The sequence below is a fragment of the Cherax quadricarinatus genome, chromosome 39 (genome assembly GCF_038502225.1).
Source record: "Cherax quadricarinatus isolate ZL_2023a chromosome 39, ASM3850222v1, whole genome shotgun sequence".
In the NCBI taxonomy this organism is placed as follows: Eukaryota; Metazoa; Arthropoda; class Malacostraca; order Decapoda; family Parastacidae; genus Cherax; species Cherax quadricarinatus.
Window position 1 is genome coordinate 16497245 of NC_091330.1, and position 16480 is coordinate 16513724.

The following is a 16480-nucleotide window of genomic DNA, read 5'->3' on the forward strand; positions in this document are numbered from 1 at the left end:
CTAACCAGTACACTAACCAGTGACAGTACTGTGACTGGTACACTAACCAGTGACAGTACCGTGACTGGTACACTAACCAGTGACAGTACCGTGACTGGTACACTAACCAGTGACAGTACCGTGACTGGTACACTAACCAGTGACAGTACCGTGACTGGCACACTAACCAGTGACAGTACCGTGACTGGTACACTAACCAGTGACAGTACCGTGACTGGTACACTAACCAGTGACAGTACCGTGACTGGTACACTAACCAGTGACAGTACTTTGACTGGTACACTAACCAGTGACAGTACCGTGATTGGTACACTAACCAGTGACAGTACCGTGACTGGTACACTAACCAGTGACAGTACCGTGACTGGTACACTAACCAGTGACAGTACCGTGACTGGTACACTAACCAGTGACAGTACTGTGACTGGTACACTAACCAGTGACAGTACCGTGACTGGCACACTAACCAGTGACAGTACCGTGATTGGTACACTAACCAGTGACAGTACTGTGACTGGTACACTAACCAGTGACAGTACTGTGACTGGTACACTAACCAGTGACAGTACCGTGACTGGCACACTAACCAGTGACAGTACAGTGATTGGTACACTAACTAGTGACAGTACTGTGACTGGTACACTAACCAGTGACAGTACTGTGACTGGTACACTAACCAGTGACAGTACCGTGACTGGTACACTAACCAGTGACAGTACCGTGATTGGTACACTAACCAGTGACAGTACCGTGACTGGTACACTAACCAGTGACAGTACCGTGACTGGCACACTAACCAGTGACAGTACTGTGACTGGTACACTAACCAGTGACAGTACTGTGACTGGTACACTAACCAGTGACAGTACCGTGATTGGTACACTAACCAGTGACAGTACCGTGACTGGTACACTAACCAGTGACAGTACTGTGACTGGTACACTAACCAGTGACAGTACTGTGACTGGTACACTAACCAGAATAAAGTATTGTAAATAGAAACCGGACCATGTTTCGGTCCATCCTGGACCGTTATCAAGGTGTGAGTTGATGACATGAACCGATGTGGTGGGCGTGGAGGGTGGTGTGGTGGGTGGTGTGGTAGGCGTGGAGGGTGGTGTGGTGGGTGGTGTTGTGGGCGTGGAGGGTGGTGTGGTGGGCGTGGAGGGTGGTGTGGTGGGTGGTGTGGTGGGCGTGGAGGGTGGTGTGGTGGGTGGTGTGGTGGGCGTGGAGGGTGGTGTGATGGGTGGTGTGGTGGGTGTGGAAGGTGGTGTGGTGGGTGGTGTGGTGGGCGTGGAGGGTGGTGTGGTGGGTGTGGAGGGTGGTGTGATGGGGGGTGTGGTGAGTGTGGAAGGTGGTGTGGTGGGCGTGGAAGGTGGTGTGGTGGGTGGTGTGGTGGGCGTGGAGGGTGGTGTGGTGGGTAGTGGGTGGGTGGTGGGCGTGAGGGTGGGTGGTGAGTGGTGTGGTGGGCGTGGAGGGTGACGTGGAGGATGGTGTGGAGGGTGGTGGGGGCGTGGAGGGTGGTGTAGTGGGCGTGGAGGGTGGTGTGGTGGGTGTGGAAGGTGGTGTGGTGGGTGGTGTGGTGGGCGTGGAGGGTGGCGTGGAGGATGGTGTGGTGGGTGGTGTGGTGGGCGTGGAGGGTGGTGTGGTGGGCGTAGTGGGTGGTGTGGTGGGCGTGGAGGGTGGTGTGGTGAGTGGTGTGGTGGGCGTGGAGGGTGACGTGGAGGATGGTGTGGAGGGTGGTGGGGGCGTGGAGGGTGGTGTAGTGGGCGTGGAGGGTGGTGTGGTGGGCGTAGTGGGTGGTGTGGTGGGCGTGGAGGGTGGTGTGTTGGGTGGTGTTATGGGCGTGGAGTGTGGTGTGGTGGGCGTGGAGGGTGGTGTGGTGGGCGTAGTGGGTGGTGTGGTGGGCGTGGAGAGTGGTGTGGTGGATGGTGTGGGCGTGGAGGGTGGTGTGTGGGCGTGGAGGGTGACGTGGAGGATGGTGTAGAGGGTGGTGGGGGCATGGAGGGTGGTGTGGTGGGCGTGGAAGGTGGTGTAGTATGCGTGGAGGGTGGTGTGGTGGGTGGTGTGGTGGGCGTGGAGGGTGACGTGGAGGATGGTGTGGAGGGTGGCGTGGTGGATAGTGTAGAGGGTGGTGGGCGTGGAGGGTGGTGTGGTGGATGGTGTAGAGGGTGGTGGGCGTGGAGGGTGACATGGTGGATGGTGTAGAGGGTGGTGTGCGTGGAGAGTGGTGGGCGTGGTGGGTGGTGTTATGGGCGTGGAGTGTGGTGTGGTGGGCGTGGAGGGTGGTGTGGTGGGCGTAGTGGGTGGTGTGGTGGGCGTGGAGAGTGGTGTGGTGGATGGTGTTGTGGGGGTGGAGGGTGGTGTGGTGGGCGTGGAGGGTGACGTGGAGGATGGTGTAGAGGGTGGTGAGGGCATGTAGGGTGGTGTGGCGGGCGTGGAGGGTGGTGTGGTGGGCGTAGTGGGTGGTGTGGTGGGCGTGGAGGGTGGCGTGGAGGATGGTGTGGAGGGTGGTGTAGTGGGCGTGGAGGGTGGCGTGGTGGATGGTGTAGAGGGTGGTGGGCGTGGAGGGTGACATGGTGTAGAGGGTGGTGTGCGTGGAGAGTGGTGGGCGTGGAGGATGGCGTGGAGAATGGTGTGTAGGGTGGCGTGGTGGGCGTGGAGGATGGCGTGGAGAATTGTGTGTAGGGTGGTGTGGTGGGCGTGGAGGGTGGTGTGATGGGTGGTGTGGTGGGTGTGGAAGGTGGTGTGGTGGGTGGTGTGGTGGGCGTGGAGGGTGGTGTGGTGGGTGTGGAGGGTGGTGTGATGGGTGGTGTGGTGGGTGTGGAAGGTGGTGTGGTGGGTGGAGTGGTGGGTGTGGAAGGTGGTGTGGTGGGTGGTGTGGTGGGCGTGGAGGGTGGCGTGGAGGATGGTGTGGAGGGTGGTGCGGGTGTGGAGGGTGGTGTGGTGGGCGTGGAGGGTGGTGTGGTGGGCGTCGTGGGTGGTGTGGTGGGCGTGGAGGGTGGTGTGGTGAGTGGTGTGGTGGGCGTGGAGGGTGACGTGGAGGATGGTGTGGAGGGTGGTGGGGGCGTGGAGGGTGGTGTAGTGGGCGTGGAGGGTGGTGTGGTGGGCGTAGTGGGTGGTGTGGTGGGCGTGGAGGGTGGTGTGGTGGGTGGTGTTATGGGCGTGGAGTGTGGTGTGGTGGGCGTGGAGGGTGGTGTGGTGGGCGTAGTGGGTGGTGTGGTGGGCGTGGAGAGTGGTGTGGTGGATGGTGTGGGCGTGGAGGGTGGTGTGGTGGGCGTGGAGGGTGACGTGGAGGATGGTGTAGAGGGTGGTGGGGGCATGGAGGGTGGTGTGGTGGGCGTGGAAGGTGGTGTGGTGGGCGTGGAGGGTGGTGTGGTGGGTGGTGTGGTGGGCGTGGAGGGTGGTGTGGTGAGTGGTGTGGTGGGCGTGGAGGGTGACGTGGAGGATGGTGTGGTGGGTGGTGGGGGCGTGGAGGGTGGTGTAGTGGGCGTGGAGGGTGGTGTGGTGGGCGTAGTGGGTGGTGTGGTGGGCGTGGAGAGTGGTGTGGTGGATGGTGTGGGCGTGGAGGGTGGTGTGGTGGGCGTGGAGGGTGACGTGGAGGATGGTAGAGGGTGGTGGGGGCATGGAGGGTGTGTGTGGGCGTGGGTGGTGTGGTGGGCGTGGAGGGTGGTGTGATGGGTGGTGTGGTGGGCGTGGAGGGTGACGTGGAGGATGGTGTGGAGGGTGGGGGGGCGTGGAGGGTGGTGTAGTGGGCGTGGAGGGTGGTGTGGTGGGCGTAGTGGGTGGTGTGGGGCGTGGAGGGTGGTGTGGTGGGTGGTGTTATGGGCGTGGAGGTGGTGTGGTGGGCGTGGAGGGTGGTGTGGTGGGCGTATGGTGGTAGAGGGTGGTGGATGGTGGGCGGGGAGGGTGGTGTGGTGGGCGTGGCGGGTGACGTGGAGGCTGGGGGAGAGGGTGGTGGGGGCATGGAGGGTGGTGTTGTGGGCGTGGTGGGTGGTGTGGTGGGCGTGGAGGGTGGTGTGGTGGGTGGTGTGGTGGGCGTGGAGGGTGACGTGGAGGATGGTGTGGAGGGTGGTGGGGATGGTGTAGAGGGTGGTGGGCGTGGAGGGTGTGGTGTAGAGGGTGGGGGCGTGGAGGGTGGGTGGATGGTGTAGAGGGTGGTGTGCGTGGAGTGGTGGGCGTGGTGGGTGGTGGGCGTGGAGTGTGGTGTGGTGGGCGTGGAGGGTGGTGTGGTGGGCGTCGTGGGTGGAGTGGTGGGCGTGGAGGGTGACGTGGAGGATGGTGTAGAGGGTGGTGGGGGCATGGTGGGTGGTGTGGTGGGCGTGGGGGAGTGGTGTGGTGGGCGTGGGGGAGTGGTGTGGTGGGCGTGGGGGAGTGGTGTGGTGGGCGTGGGGGAGTGGTGTGGTGGATGGTGTGGGCGTGGAGGGTGGTGTGGTGGGCGTGGAGGGTGACGTGGAGGATGGTGTAGAGGGTGGTGGGGGCATGGAGGGTGGTGTGGTGGGCGTGGAAGGTGGTGTGGTGGGCGTGGAGGGTGGTGTGGTGGGTGGTGTGGTGGGCGTGGAGGGTGACGTGGAGGATGGTGTGGAGGGTGGCGTGGTGGATGGTGTAGAGGGTGGTGGGCGTGGAAGGTGGTGTGGTGGATGGTGTAGAGGGTGGTGGGCGTGGAGGGTGACATGGTGGATGGTGTAGAGGGTGGTGTGCGTGGAGTGGTGGGCGTGGTGGGTGGTGTTATGGGCGTGGAGTGTGGTGTGGTGGGCGTGGAGGGTGGTGTGGTGGGCGTAGTGGGTGGTGTGGTGGGCGTGGAGGGTGACGTGGAGGATGGTGTAGAGGGTGGTGGGGGCATGGAGGGTGGTGTGGTGGGCGTGGAGGGTGGTGTGGTGGGTGGTGTGGTGGGCGTGGAGGGTGACGTGGAGGATGGTGTGGAGGGTGGCGTGGTGGATGGTGTAGAGGGTGGTGGGCGTGGAAGGTGGTGTGGTGGATGGTGTAGAGGGTGGTGGGCGTGGAGGGTGACATGGTGGATGGTGTAGAGGGTGGTGTGCGTGGAGTGGTGGGCGTGGTGGGTGGTGTTATGGGCGTGGAGTGTGGTGTGGTGGGCGTGGAGGGTGGTGTGGTGGGCGTAGTGGGTGGTGTGGTGGGCGTGGAGGGTGACGTGGAGGATGGTGTAGAGGGTGGTGGGGGCATGGAGGGTGGTGTGGTGGGCGTGGAGGGTGGTGTGGTGGGTGGTGTGGTGGGCGTGGAGGGTGGTGTGGTGGGTGGTGTGGTGGGCGTGGAGGGTGGCGTGGAGGATGGTGTGGAGGGTGGTGTAGTGGGCGTGGAGGGTGGCGTGGTGGATGGTGTAGAGGGTGGTGGGCGTGGAGGGTGGCGTGGTGGATGGTGTAGAGGGTGGTGGGCGTGGAGGGTGACATGGTGTAGAGGGTGGTGTGCGTGGAGAGTGGTGGGCGTGGAGGATGGCGTGGAGAATGGTGTGTACGGTGGCGTGGTGGGCGTGGAGGGTGGTGGGCGTTGAGGATGGCGTGGAGGATGGCGTGGAGAATTGTGTGTAGGGTGGTGTGGTGGGCGTGGAGGGTGGCGTGGTGGGCAAGAACTTTGTGATCCTCACCCCAGCCTCTTATCTAACCGGAGATGGAGCCACCAGGATCAAGGAACTTACTACTCATTCTCCCTAGGTCCTTCCTGATGCTCTGAATAGGGATGCTGGGACGGATCTACACAGCTAGGCTCAACACCAGCCACTCAGATGAACCTCGTGGTTCTCTGTCAACACCGGCCACTCAGATGAACCTCGTGGTTCTCTGTCAACACCGGCCACTCAGATGAACCCCGTGGTTCAGTTTGCTACGAATTTAGTAGACAGTTCCACTCATCCTGTGAGTGAACATACCAAGGGAAAGCAGCCTGGTACTTCAACCCGAGTACCCGACTCACCATCCTTGCCTCTTTCACAACCAGGGTCATCACTCCTACAAAACCCATCTCTTGCAAGAAATTCTGCAATTTTTTAAAATGCTCCTAACTTCTGTTACATGTTTAAATTTCACATACATATATTGATTCTATGCTTCTATATTCTGCTAGGCTCTAGGATGTAGCTAGTCTTATTTGTAGTATCAATGGTAAGAGACGCACACTAGAGTATATTGTGGAAACGTTTCGCCTGCACAGCAGGCTTTTTCAGTTGAGGTGATCAATTGAGATGGCAGCTACCAAGCCATGGGTTTGAATCTCAGCACTACCTCTGAATTGGGCCAGGTCTTGCTTAGAGACTGAGCCAGTTCTGGTGCTTGGAGACTGGGCCAGGTCCGGTGCTTGGAAAGTGGGCCAGTTCTGGTGCTTGGAAAGTGGGCCAGTTCTGGTGCTTGGAAAGTGGGCCAGTTCTGGTGCTTGGAAAGTGGGCCAGTTCTGGTGCTTGGAAAGTGGGCCAGGTCTGCAGCAGGTGACCGCAGCAGCAGTGTCCTCTACAGGAGGTCACTTCGTGTGATAACTAGTACGTAGGTGGGCTTGCCGCACCGCTCAAGTGGTGACGATATTTAGAAGTCTGGTTCTTAAGCTGAAGAGCTGGTGATTATTTAGAGATGTGGTCCTTATGCTCAAGCTGTGCTTACGTCTGGTGTGCGACACTGCTGAGATGTGCTGAGCATCGCCTGTGGCACTACCAGCACCTTCCAAGGCATGGTGGTAGTAATGACCAGGATGGTGGTGGGTAGCGGTGACAGTGGTGGTTGTGGTGAAGAGGAAACTGGTCAGCCAAGTTATTATATGATGTAGGGGAAATGTCAGTGATTATCGGCAAACTGGAACAAATAAGACGCTGTAATTCAGTCTGAAAAACATCATGTAAATGACAACGTTTCGCTTGATTTACAGTTGTTTTCTTCACAAAATGCTCTTAACTCGTACCAGTTACAGTGTCAAAATGGCTGAGGGAAGATACCGTATAAAACCACCACTGACATAAATGAATGAACGAGCCAATAAAATAAATAAATAAATAAATAAATAAACAAGGAAAATTTTAAAATGTTGCCGTAAAAAATCACTTTGCAGGAAAATCATAGTGCGTCCGCACTGAAAGCATGAGTGTTCTGAAAGCACAGGTGTTCTGAAAGCACAGGTGTTTTGAAAGCAGAGCCTGTGTCGCAAGCCTATGCACAGTGGCATGTACATTCACTACTTTTCTTACCACGCTCCCTCTGTCATGAAAAATGGTCTTATTTCTTTCTCCGTGCTCTCCGCATTTGTGACCATCAGTTCCATGAATCGTAATTCGTTCTCTCGTCTTGGCTACCTTCGCATTTCATAAACTCTGCCTTCTCACCTGCTGAACGGACTTTTCTCTCCAAAACTCTCTACTCCTGTGAAATCCCCTGTCCTCTGCGTTCCCTATATTTCCAGTCTTTCTAATCTCAATAACTCTCTCCATTCCTTAGACATCAAACTTATTTTCGACAAAATAACACTCTTTTCAATACTCTAGTTCGTACCTCTCCTCACGCTATAGATGCTCCTGGTGTCTACTCTACTGCATGCTCCTCGTGTCCTTTTCAGTACTCTGGAGAAACTGGACGTTCTCTTTCTGACAGACTCAGAGCACAAAAGTAGTGTTAGGATTGATCACACAAATAATGCTCTTTTCTGTCATGCTAGAGATCACAGTCATCCTAATTACTGGTCATCTGCTAAAACTGTCTACCCTACTTCTGAAGAAGGTTAAGACACATGTGCAACATCTGGTTATCTTTATTGTAGACGTTTCGAAGCGAAACGTCTACAATAAAGATAACCAGATGTTGCATATATGTTTTAACTTTCATCTTGTCTGTATTGTATACCTTTCTTGCACTACTCTACTTCTGTCACAGGCGCCGTCTTGTTGAATCCTCCCTTATACACAACTTTCTTTGTATGAATCTTAGTTGTGTGGCTTTGTCTCTGTAGATGTCTTCTTTTCCCATTACATTGGCAAATGTTCCAAACTTCAAAACACACGTTATTTAACCTGATTCTCTCTTTCTTGCTTCTCTACCTATTTTCCTTTCCTATTTTTCCTTTTTCCTGTTTTGAGTTTCTTTTCTTGTCTTGGGTGTTCTCTCCTTCACTTCCCCTTCCCCTGCGTTTCCTACTACCTTCGGTCCCTACCTTCACTTTTGCTTCCCTTCATACAGCTCTTTCCTATTCTTGTCCCGCCAACCACTCTCCCTACTTTATACTACCACTGCTACTGTTACTTGTACTACCAGCCTTACTCTTACTACTACTACTACTCTTCCCACCTGTCTTGTCCGGCGCCTGCCAGTGGTCATATATACACTGGTTCCATCTCTCTCTTCTGCTAATCATTCAAACTGAATGGTTATAACTAGGACCATAGTTTTTAAAGGGGTGGACCGGTAAGCCGGGGAAAGGCCTCGGTCAGATGACCAAAAGTTCCAGCTGTGGGTCATCATATGACTAAGACCCGCGTCAGGAAACAACCTGTTTTCTGAGGAACCTTACCAACCAGCCATCTCTTCTGTTAGTGTGACTGTAATTGGTCCAACTCAGGCAGGAAAGTTCGTCGTGAGCCTCTATGTGCGGGTTATTTGTGTGTTGTTCCAGTCTGGGTATTGTACCTTTTTTGTTCTTTAGGGGCAGGTGTGCTCACCACGGCAGGTGTTGGGGCAGGTGTGCTCACCACAGCAGGTGTTAGGGCAGGTGTACTCACCACAGCAGGTGTTGGGGCAGGTGTACTCACCACAGCAGGTGTTGGGGCAGGTGTACTCACTACAGCAGGTGTTGGGACAGGTGTACTCACCACAGCAGGTGTTGGGGCAGGTGTACTCACCACAGCAGGTGTTGGGACAGGTGTACTCACCACAGAAGGTGTAGGGAACAAGTGTACTCACCACAACAGGTGCAGGGAACAGGTGTACTCACCACAACAGGTGTAAGGAACAAGTGTACTCACCACAACATGTACTCACCACAAAATGTGTACTCACCACAACATGTGTACCCACCACAACATGTGTACTCACCACATGTGTACTCACCACAACAGGTGTACTCACCACAACATGTGTACTCACCACAACATGTGTACTCAGCACAACAGGTGTACTCACCACAACATGTGAATTTAACCACAACATGCGTACTCACCACAACAAGTGTACTCACCACAACATGTGTACTCACCACAACATGTGTACTCACCACAACAGGTGTACTCACCACAACATGTGAATTTAACCGCAACATGTGAACTCACCACAAGTGTACTCACCACAACAAGTGTACTCACCACAACATGTGTACTCACCACAACATGTGTACTCACCACAACAAGTGTACTCACCACAACAAGTGTACTCACCACAACATGTGTACTCACCACAACAAGTGTACTCACCACAACAAGTGTACTCACCACAACATGTGTACTCACCACAACATGTGTACTCACCACAACATGTGTACTCACCACAACATGTGTACTCACCACAACAAGTGTACTCACCACAACATGTGTACTCACCACAACATGTGTACTCACCACAACAAGTGTACTCACCACAACAAGTGTACTCACCACAACATGTGTACTCACCACAACATGTGTACTCACCACAACAAGTGTACTCACCACAACATGTGTACTCACCACAACATGTGTACTCACCACAACATGTGTACTCACCACAACAAGTGTACTCACCACAACAAGTGTACTCACCACAACAAGTGTACTCACCACAACATGTGTACTCACCACAACAAGTGTACTCACCACAACATGTGTACTCACCACAACATGTGTACTCACCACAACATGTGTACTCACCACAACAAGTGTACTCACCACAACAAGTGTACTCACCACAACAAGTGTACTCACCACAACAAGTGTACTCACCACAACAAGTGTACTCACCACAACATGTGTACTCACCACAACATGTGTACTCACCACAACATGTGTACTCACCACAACATGTGTACTCACCACAACATGTGTACTCACCACAACATGTGTACTCACCACAACATGTGTACTCACCACAACATGTGTACTCACCACAACATGTGTACTCACCACAACATGTGTACTCACCTCAACAAGTGTACTCACCACAACATGTGTACTCACCACAACATGTGTACTCACCACAACATGTGTACTCACCACAACAAGTGTACTCACCACAACAAGTGTACTCACCACAACAAGTGTACTCACCACAACAAGTGTACTCACCACAACAAGTGTACTCACCACAACAAGTGTACTCACCACAACAAGTGTACTCACCACAACAAGTGTACTCACCGTACTGACAGCGAGAGCCGTAGAACCCTTCAGTACAGATGCAGCGGTTGTAGAGACAATAGCCTCCGTTGAAACACATAACCCGGCCATAGGCAGGTGTAGTCTTTACTAGAATGATGAGCAGCCACGCCCACGCCCACGCCCACGCCCACGCCCGCACACAACCCATTTCTTCCAGCAATCACCTACAACAACTCTGCTAGTCATAAACTGTACCTGTGACTCGCACCACAACACGTCATCGTCAATTCTAAATCTTATTTATTTTCTTGTTTTACAATTTACATCTTACATGACTTTTTTTCCAGACATTTCCTGCTTTCAGTCTTTAAAAAATCACAATTAATTAGCCGCTACGGCGGCAAAATCTGAAATTAAAATCTGTCCTTAGGTGTCCCATGGCTTCAGGAAATCTTAGGATTATAAATATTTTTTTCGTTTCCGCGGTGCACATGAGCGGGATTATCTCTGCTTACTTATATATATATATACACTTTTTTCACAGTTTTTTTTATGTGAGTTTTTTTTCTCCTTTGATTTAACGTTTACTGTTTCTCTGTGTCTTTAACGTTTACTGTTTCTCTGTGTCTTTAACGTTTACTGTTTTTCTGTTTCTTTAACGTTTACTGTTGGGATGTGTAAACGTCGAAGTAGACGCAAGCAGTTACCGCAGAGGTATTTGTCCAACCCTGGATAGGTTGTTCTCACGCTGGATAGGTTGTTCTCACGCTGGATAGGTTGTTCTCACGCTGGATAGGTTGTTCTCACCCTGGATAGGTTGTTCTCACGCTGGATAGGTTGTTCTCACGCTGGATAGGTTGTTCTCACGCTGGATAGGTTGTTCTCACGCTGGATAGGTTGTTCTCACCCTGGATAGGTTGTTCTCACGCTGGATAGGTTGTTCTCACGCTGGATAAGTTGTTCTGACCCTGGATAGGTCGTTCCAACACCTGACTACATTCCTGCAGCCTCACATATCTGCGAACAAAAATGTAATTGACAAACTTCCACAGAAGAAATGAATCAGACATTGATATACATAGACAAACACAAGGTTTAGATACAAGAAACAGAGTGAACCATCATACACTGACCGCACGGGTAAGACGTAAATAACATACATTCAATAGGGCAGAAATAATGCGAATAATTTCGGTTTAACTAGACGCCCTCCTCAGGCTTCAGCACTTATAAATATTACATATAGGAAGTCCTCAATTAACGTCGTTTCGTTGAACGTTGTTTCGTTATAACGTTGATGAGAAAGACTTAAATATTTGGATGAAGGACATACACGGCGTAAATCTCCATGTCAGTTTCGTCCCTTATGGCTGTTTGTATTCGGGTTTTTTATGACATGTACTGTGTTTCTTATATAATTCTGAAAACATGTGATGATTAAAATAATAAAAATGTCAATAATAGAATGAATATACAAATTTACAGCGCCTCAGACCGACATACAACAGTCATGGTGTCTGCAGCACAACTGCTCTCCCTCTCAGCTCTCCCTCTCAGCTCTCCCTCTCAGCTCTCCCTCTCAGCTCTCCCTCTCAGCTCTCCCTCTCAGCTCTCCCTCTCAGCTCTCCCTCTCAGCTCTCCCTCTCAGCTTTCCGTCTTAGCTCTCCGTCTCAGCTCTCCGTCTCAGCTCTCCGTCTCAGCTCTCCGTCTCAGCTCTCCCTCTCAGCTCTCCGTCTCAGCTCTCCCTCTCAGCTCTTCCTCTCAGCTCTCCCTCTAAGATAAGTCATAAGATAATGAATGACTGTCAGTGGTTAGAGACATGAACAGTAGGAGGACGCATCTTCTGCCACACACGACCTAGGCTCGTATCCCCGACCATGTTTCTTCTCACACATTGACAGTCGTTCATTGCGACTTGTCCTTGATTCACAAGCTATATAACTTTAAGGGATTACGAGAACATAAGCACCAAAGTTGTGGAGGTGTGGGAAGGTACAGTAGCTCGGTTGGTGCTATTTCTTGTAGAACTGAAGGTAGTTAACCTCCCATGTTAGAACCTCAGTGGCAGAACAGTACAGTGTACGGCCTGCAACACACTGGACCTCGGTTAGAAAGATCGTAGACTTTGTGCCTGGGGATAAGGCTGAAGGTTAGCAGCGTAAGCTAGAATATATAAACCCCGGCAGCCAATGGAAGTAAGTCACTTGTTTGACTTTTTTGGGTTACCCTAGGTAATTTACACTATGTATGACAATTGTACTTATGTGTACCTGTGCCTAAATAAACTTGCACTTCAGTATGGACACACAAGGGCGTGCCTGTGGGCTCATGTTTCTCTCTCTCTCACTCAACCTCTTGTTAAAATATTGTTGGAGTGCCGGTGAAAACTGGCAAACTCGACTTTGTTTACCCTGGTAAGTACTTACAAACACGAGGCTTCGGTCACCAGTACCTGATGTTCTAGTGAGAGAAATTCTATGCATAAAGGTACCCCGTCAGTCTATGGATTAGCAGATGGAGGATCAAACCTTCACTATTTCGTACTGAGTGACAACATTGGCTGAGCATTGAAAGATTTTCGCCTGGAGAAGTGAGATCAGAACCTACCATTCCCTATCTGAGGAATGGTAGACCTTTTTCTAAATACAGTAATACTCGTAGATGAATAAATATTTGAATGACTTCCCAATGGAGGTTCAGTGGATGCCTAGCACCAGTGTAGGGGTTCAGTGGATGCCTAGCACCAGTGTGGGAGTTCAGTGGATGCCTAGCACCAGTGTGGGAGTTCAGTGGATGCCTAGCACCAGTGTGGGAGTTCAGTGGATGCCTAGCACCAGTGTGGGAGTTCAGTGGATGCCTAGCACCAGTGTAGGGGTTCAGTGGATGCCTAACACCAATGTGGGGGTTCAGTGGATGCCTAGCACCAGTGTGGGGGTTCAGTGGATGCCTAGCACCAGTGAGGGAATTCAGTGGATGCCTAGCACCAGTGTGAGGGACCGTGGATGCCTAGCATCAGTGTGGGGGTTTAGTGGCTGCCTAGCACCAGTGTGGGGGTTCAATGGATGCCTAGCACCAGTGTGAGGGTTCAGTGGATACCTAGCACCAGCGTGGGGGTTCAGTGGATGCCTAGCACAAGTGTGGGGGTTCAGTGGATGCCTAGCACCAGTGTGGTGGTTCATTGGATGCCTAGCACCAGTGTGGGGGTTCAGTGGATGCCTAGCACCAGTGTGGGGGTTCAGTGGATGCCTAGCACCAGTGTGGTTGTTCAGTGGATGCCTAGCACCAGTGTGGGGGTTCAGTGGATGCCTAACACCAGTGTTAGGGTTCAGGGGATGCCTAGCACCAGTGTGGGGGTTCAGTGGATGCCTAGCACCAATGTGGGGGTTCAGTGGATGCCTAGCACCAATGTGGGGGTTCAGTGGATGCCTAGCACCAGTGTGGGGGTTCAGGGGATGCCTAGCACCAGTGTGGGGTTTCAGTGGATGCCTAGCACCAATGTGGGGGTTCAGTGGATGCCTAGCACCAGTGTTGGGGTTCAGTGGATGCCTAGCACCAGTGTTAGAGTTCAGTGGAAGCCTAGCACAAGTGTGGGGGTTCAGTGGATGCCTAGCACCAGTGTGGGTGTTCAGTGGATGCCTAGCACCAGTGTGGGGGTTCAGTGGATGCCTAGCACCAGTGTGGGGGTTCAGTGGATGCCTAGCACCAGTGTGAGGGTTCAGTGGAAGCCTAGCACCAGTGTGGGGGTTCAGTGGATGCCTAGCACCAGTGTGGTGGTTCAGTGGATGCCAAGCACCAGTGTGGGGGTTCAGTGGATGCCTAGCACCAGTGTGGGGGTTCAGTGGATGTGTGGGGGTTCAGGGGATGCCTAGCACAGTGGATGCAGTGTTCAGTGGGGCACCAGTGTCAGTGGATGCCTAGCACCAGCGTGGTGGTTCAGTGTATGCCTAGCACCAGTGTGGGGGTTCAGTGGATGCCTAACACAAGTGTGGGGGTTCAGGGGATGCCTAGCACCAGTGTGGGGGTTCAGTGGATGCCTAGCACCAATGTGGGGGGTTCAGTGGAAGCCTAGCACCAGTGTGGGGTTTCAGTGGATGCCTAGTACCAATGTGGGGGTTCAGTGGAAGCCTAGCACCAGTGTGGGGGTTCAGTGGATGCCTAGCACCAATGTGGGGGTTCAATGGAAGCCTAGCACCAGTGTGGGGGTTCAGTGGATGCCTAGCACCAATGTGGAGGTTCAGTGGAAGCCTAGCACGAGTGTAAGGGTTCAGTGGAAGCCTAGCACCAGTGTGAGGGTTCAGTGGATGCCTAGCACCAGTGGGAGGGTTCAGTCGAAGCCTAGCACCAGTGTGGGGGTTCAGTGGATGCGTAGCACCAGTGTGGGTGTTCAGTGGATGCCTAGCACCAGTGTGGGGGTTCAGTGGATGCCTAGCACCAGTGAGGGAATTCAGTGGATGCCTAGCACCAGTGTGGGGGACCGTGGATGCCTAGCACCAGTGTGGGGGTTTAGTGGATGTCTAGCACAAGTGTGGGGGTTCAATGGATGCCTAGCACCAGTGTGAGGGTTCAGTGGATACCTAGCATCAGTGTGGGGGTTCAGTGGATGCCTAGCACAAGTGTGGGGGTTCATTGGATGCCTAGCACCAGTGTGGTGGTTCAGTGGATGCCTAGCACCAGTGTGAGGGTTCAGTGGATGCCTAGCACCAATGTGGGGGTTCAGTGGATGCCTAGCACCAATGTGGGGGTTCAGTGGATGCCTAGCACCAATGTGGGGGTTCAGTGGATGCCTAGCACCAGTGTGGGGGTTCAGGGGATGCCTAGCACCAGTGTGGAGCTTCAGTGGATGCCTAGCACCAATGTGGGGGTTCAGTGGATGCCTAGCACGAGTGTGGGGGTTCAGTGGATGCCTAGCACCAGTGTGAGAGTTCAGTGGATGCCTAGCACCAGTGTGGGGGTTCAGTGGATGCCTAGCACCAGTGTGGGGGTTCAATGGATGCCTAGCACTAGTGTGGGGGTTCAGTGGATGCCTTGCACCAGTGTGAGCGTTCAGTGGATGCCTAGCACCAGTGTGGTGGTTCAGTGGATGCCTAGCACCAGTGTGGGGGTTCAATGGATGCCTAACACCAGTGTGGGGGTTCAGGGGATGCCTAGCACCAGTGTGGGGGTTCAGTGGATGCCTAGCACCAATGTGGGGGTTCAATGGAATCCTAGCACCAGTGTGGGGGTTCAGTGGATGCCTAGCACCAATGTGGAGGTTCAGTGGAAGCCTAGCACGAGTGAAAGGGTTCAGTGGAAGCCTAGTACCAGTGTGAGGGTTCAGTGGATGCCTAGCACTAGTGTGAGGGTTCAGTCGAAGCCTAGCACCAGTGTGGGGGTTCAGTGGATGCCTAGCACCAGTGTGGGTGTTCAGTGGATGCCTAGCACCAGTGTGGGGGTTCAGTGGATGCCTAGCACCAGTGAGGGAATTCAGTGGATGCCTAGCACCAGTGTGGGGGACCGTGGATGCCTAGCACCAGTGTGGGGGTTTAGTGGATGTCTAGCACCAGTGTGGGGGTTCAATGGATGCCTAGCACCAGTGTGAGGGTTCAGTGGATACCTAGCATCAGTGTGGGGGTTCAGTGGATGCCTAGCACAAGTGTGGAGGTTCATTGGATGCCTAGCACCAGTGTGGTGGTTCAGTGGATGCCTAGCACCAATGTGGGGGTTCAGTGGATGCCTAGCACCAATGTGGGGGTTCAGTGGATGCCTAGCACCAGTGTGGGGGTTCAGAGGATGCCTAGCACCAGTGTGAGAGTTCAGTGGATGTCTAGCACCAGTGTGGGGGTTCAGTGGATGCCTAGCACCAGTGTGGGGGTTCAATGGATGCCTAGCACTAGTGTGGGGGTTCAGTGGATGCCTAGCACCAGTGTGAGCATTCAGTGGATGCCTAGCACCAGTGTGGGGGTTCAGGGGATGCCTAGCACCAGTGTGGGGGTTCAGGGGATGCCTAGCACCTGTGTGGGGGTTCAGTGGATGCCTAGCACCAGTGTGGGGGTTCAGTGGATGCCTAGCACCAGTGTGGGGGTTCAGTGGATGCCTAGCACCAGTGTGGGTGTTCAGTGGATGCCTAACACCGGTGTGGGGGTTCAGGGGATGTCTAGCACCAGTGTGAGGGTTCAGTGGATGCCTAGCACCAATGTGGGGGTTCAGGGGATGCCTAGCACAAGTGTGGGGGTT

The 16480-nt window shown here is 53.6% G+C and overlaps 1 protein-coding gene across 1 annotated transcript in view; it reads right to left on the reverse strand.

Annotated features, from left to right (window-relative positions):
- The window catches only part of LOC138853751 (EGF-like and EMI domain-containing protein 1), a 58923-nt gene extending 47815 nt beyond the window's left edge, over window positions 1-11108 (reverse strand). Inside the window, exon 1 of the mRNA XM_070092238.1 lies at window positions 10307-11108. Within this exon, the coding sequence (XP_069948339.1) occupies window positions 10307-10475 (169 nt within the window). The 5' untranslated portion in view covers window positions 10476-11108. The remainder of the gene's footprint in view (window positions 1-10306) is intronic.
- Between the last annotated feature and the right edge of the window lie 5372 nt (window positions 11109-16480).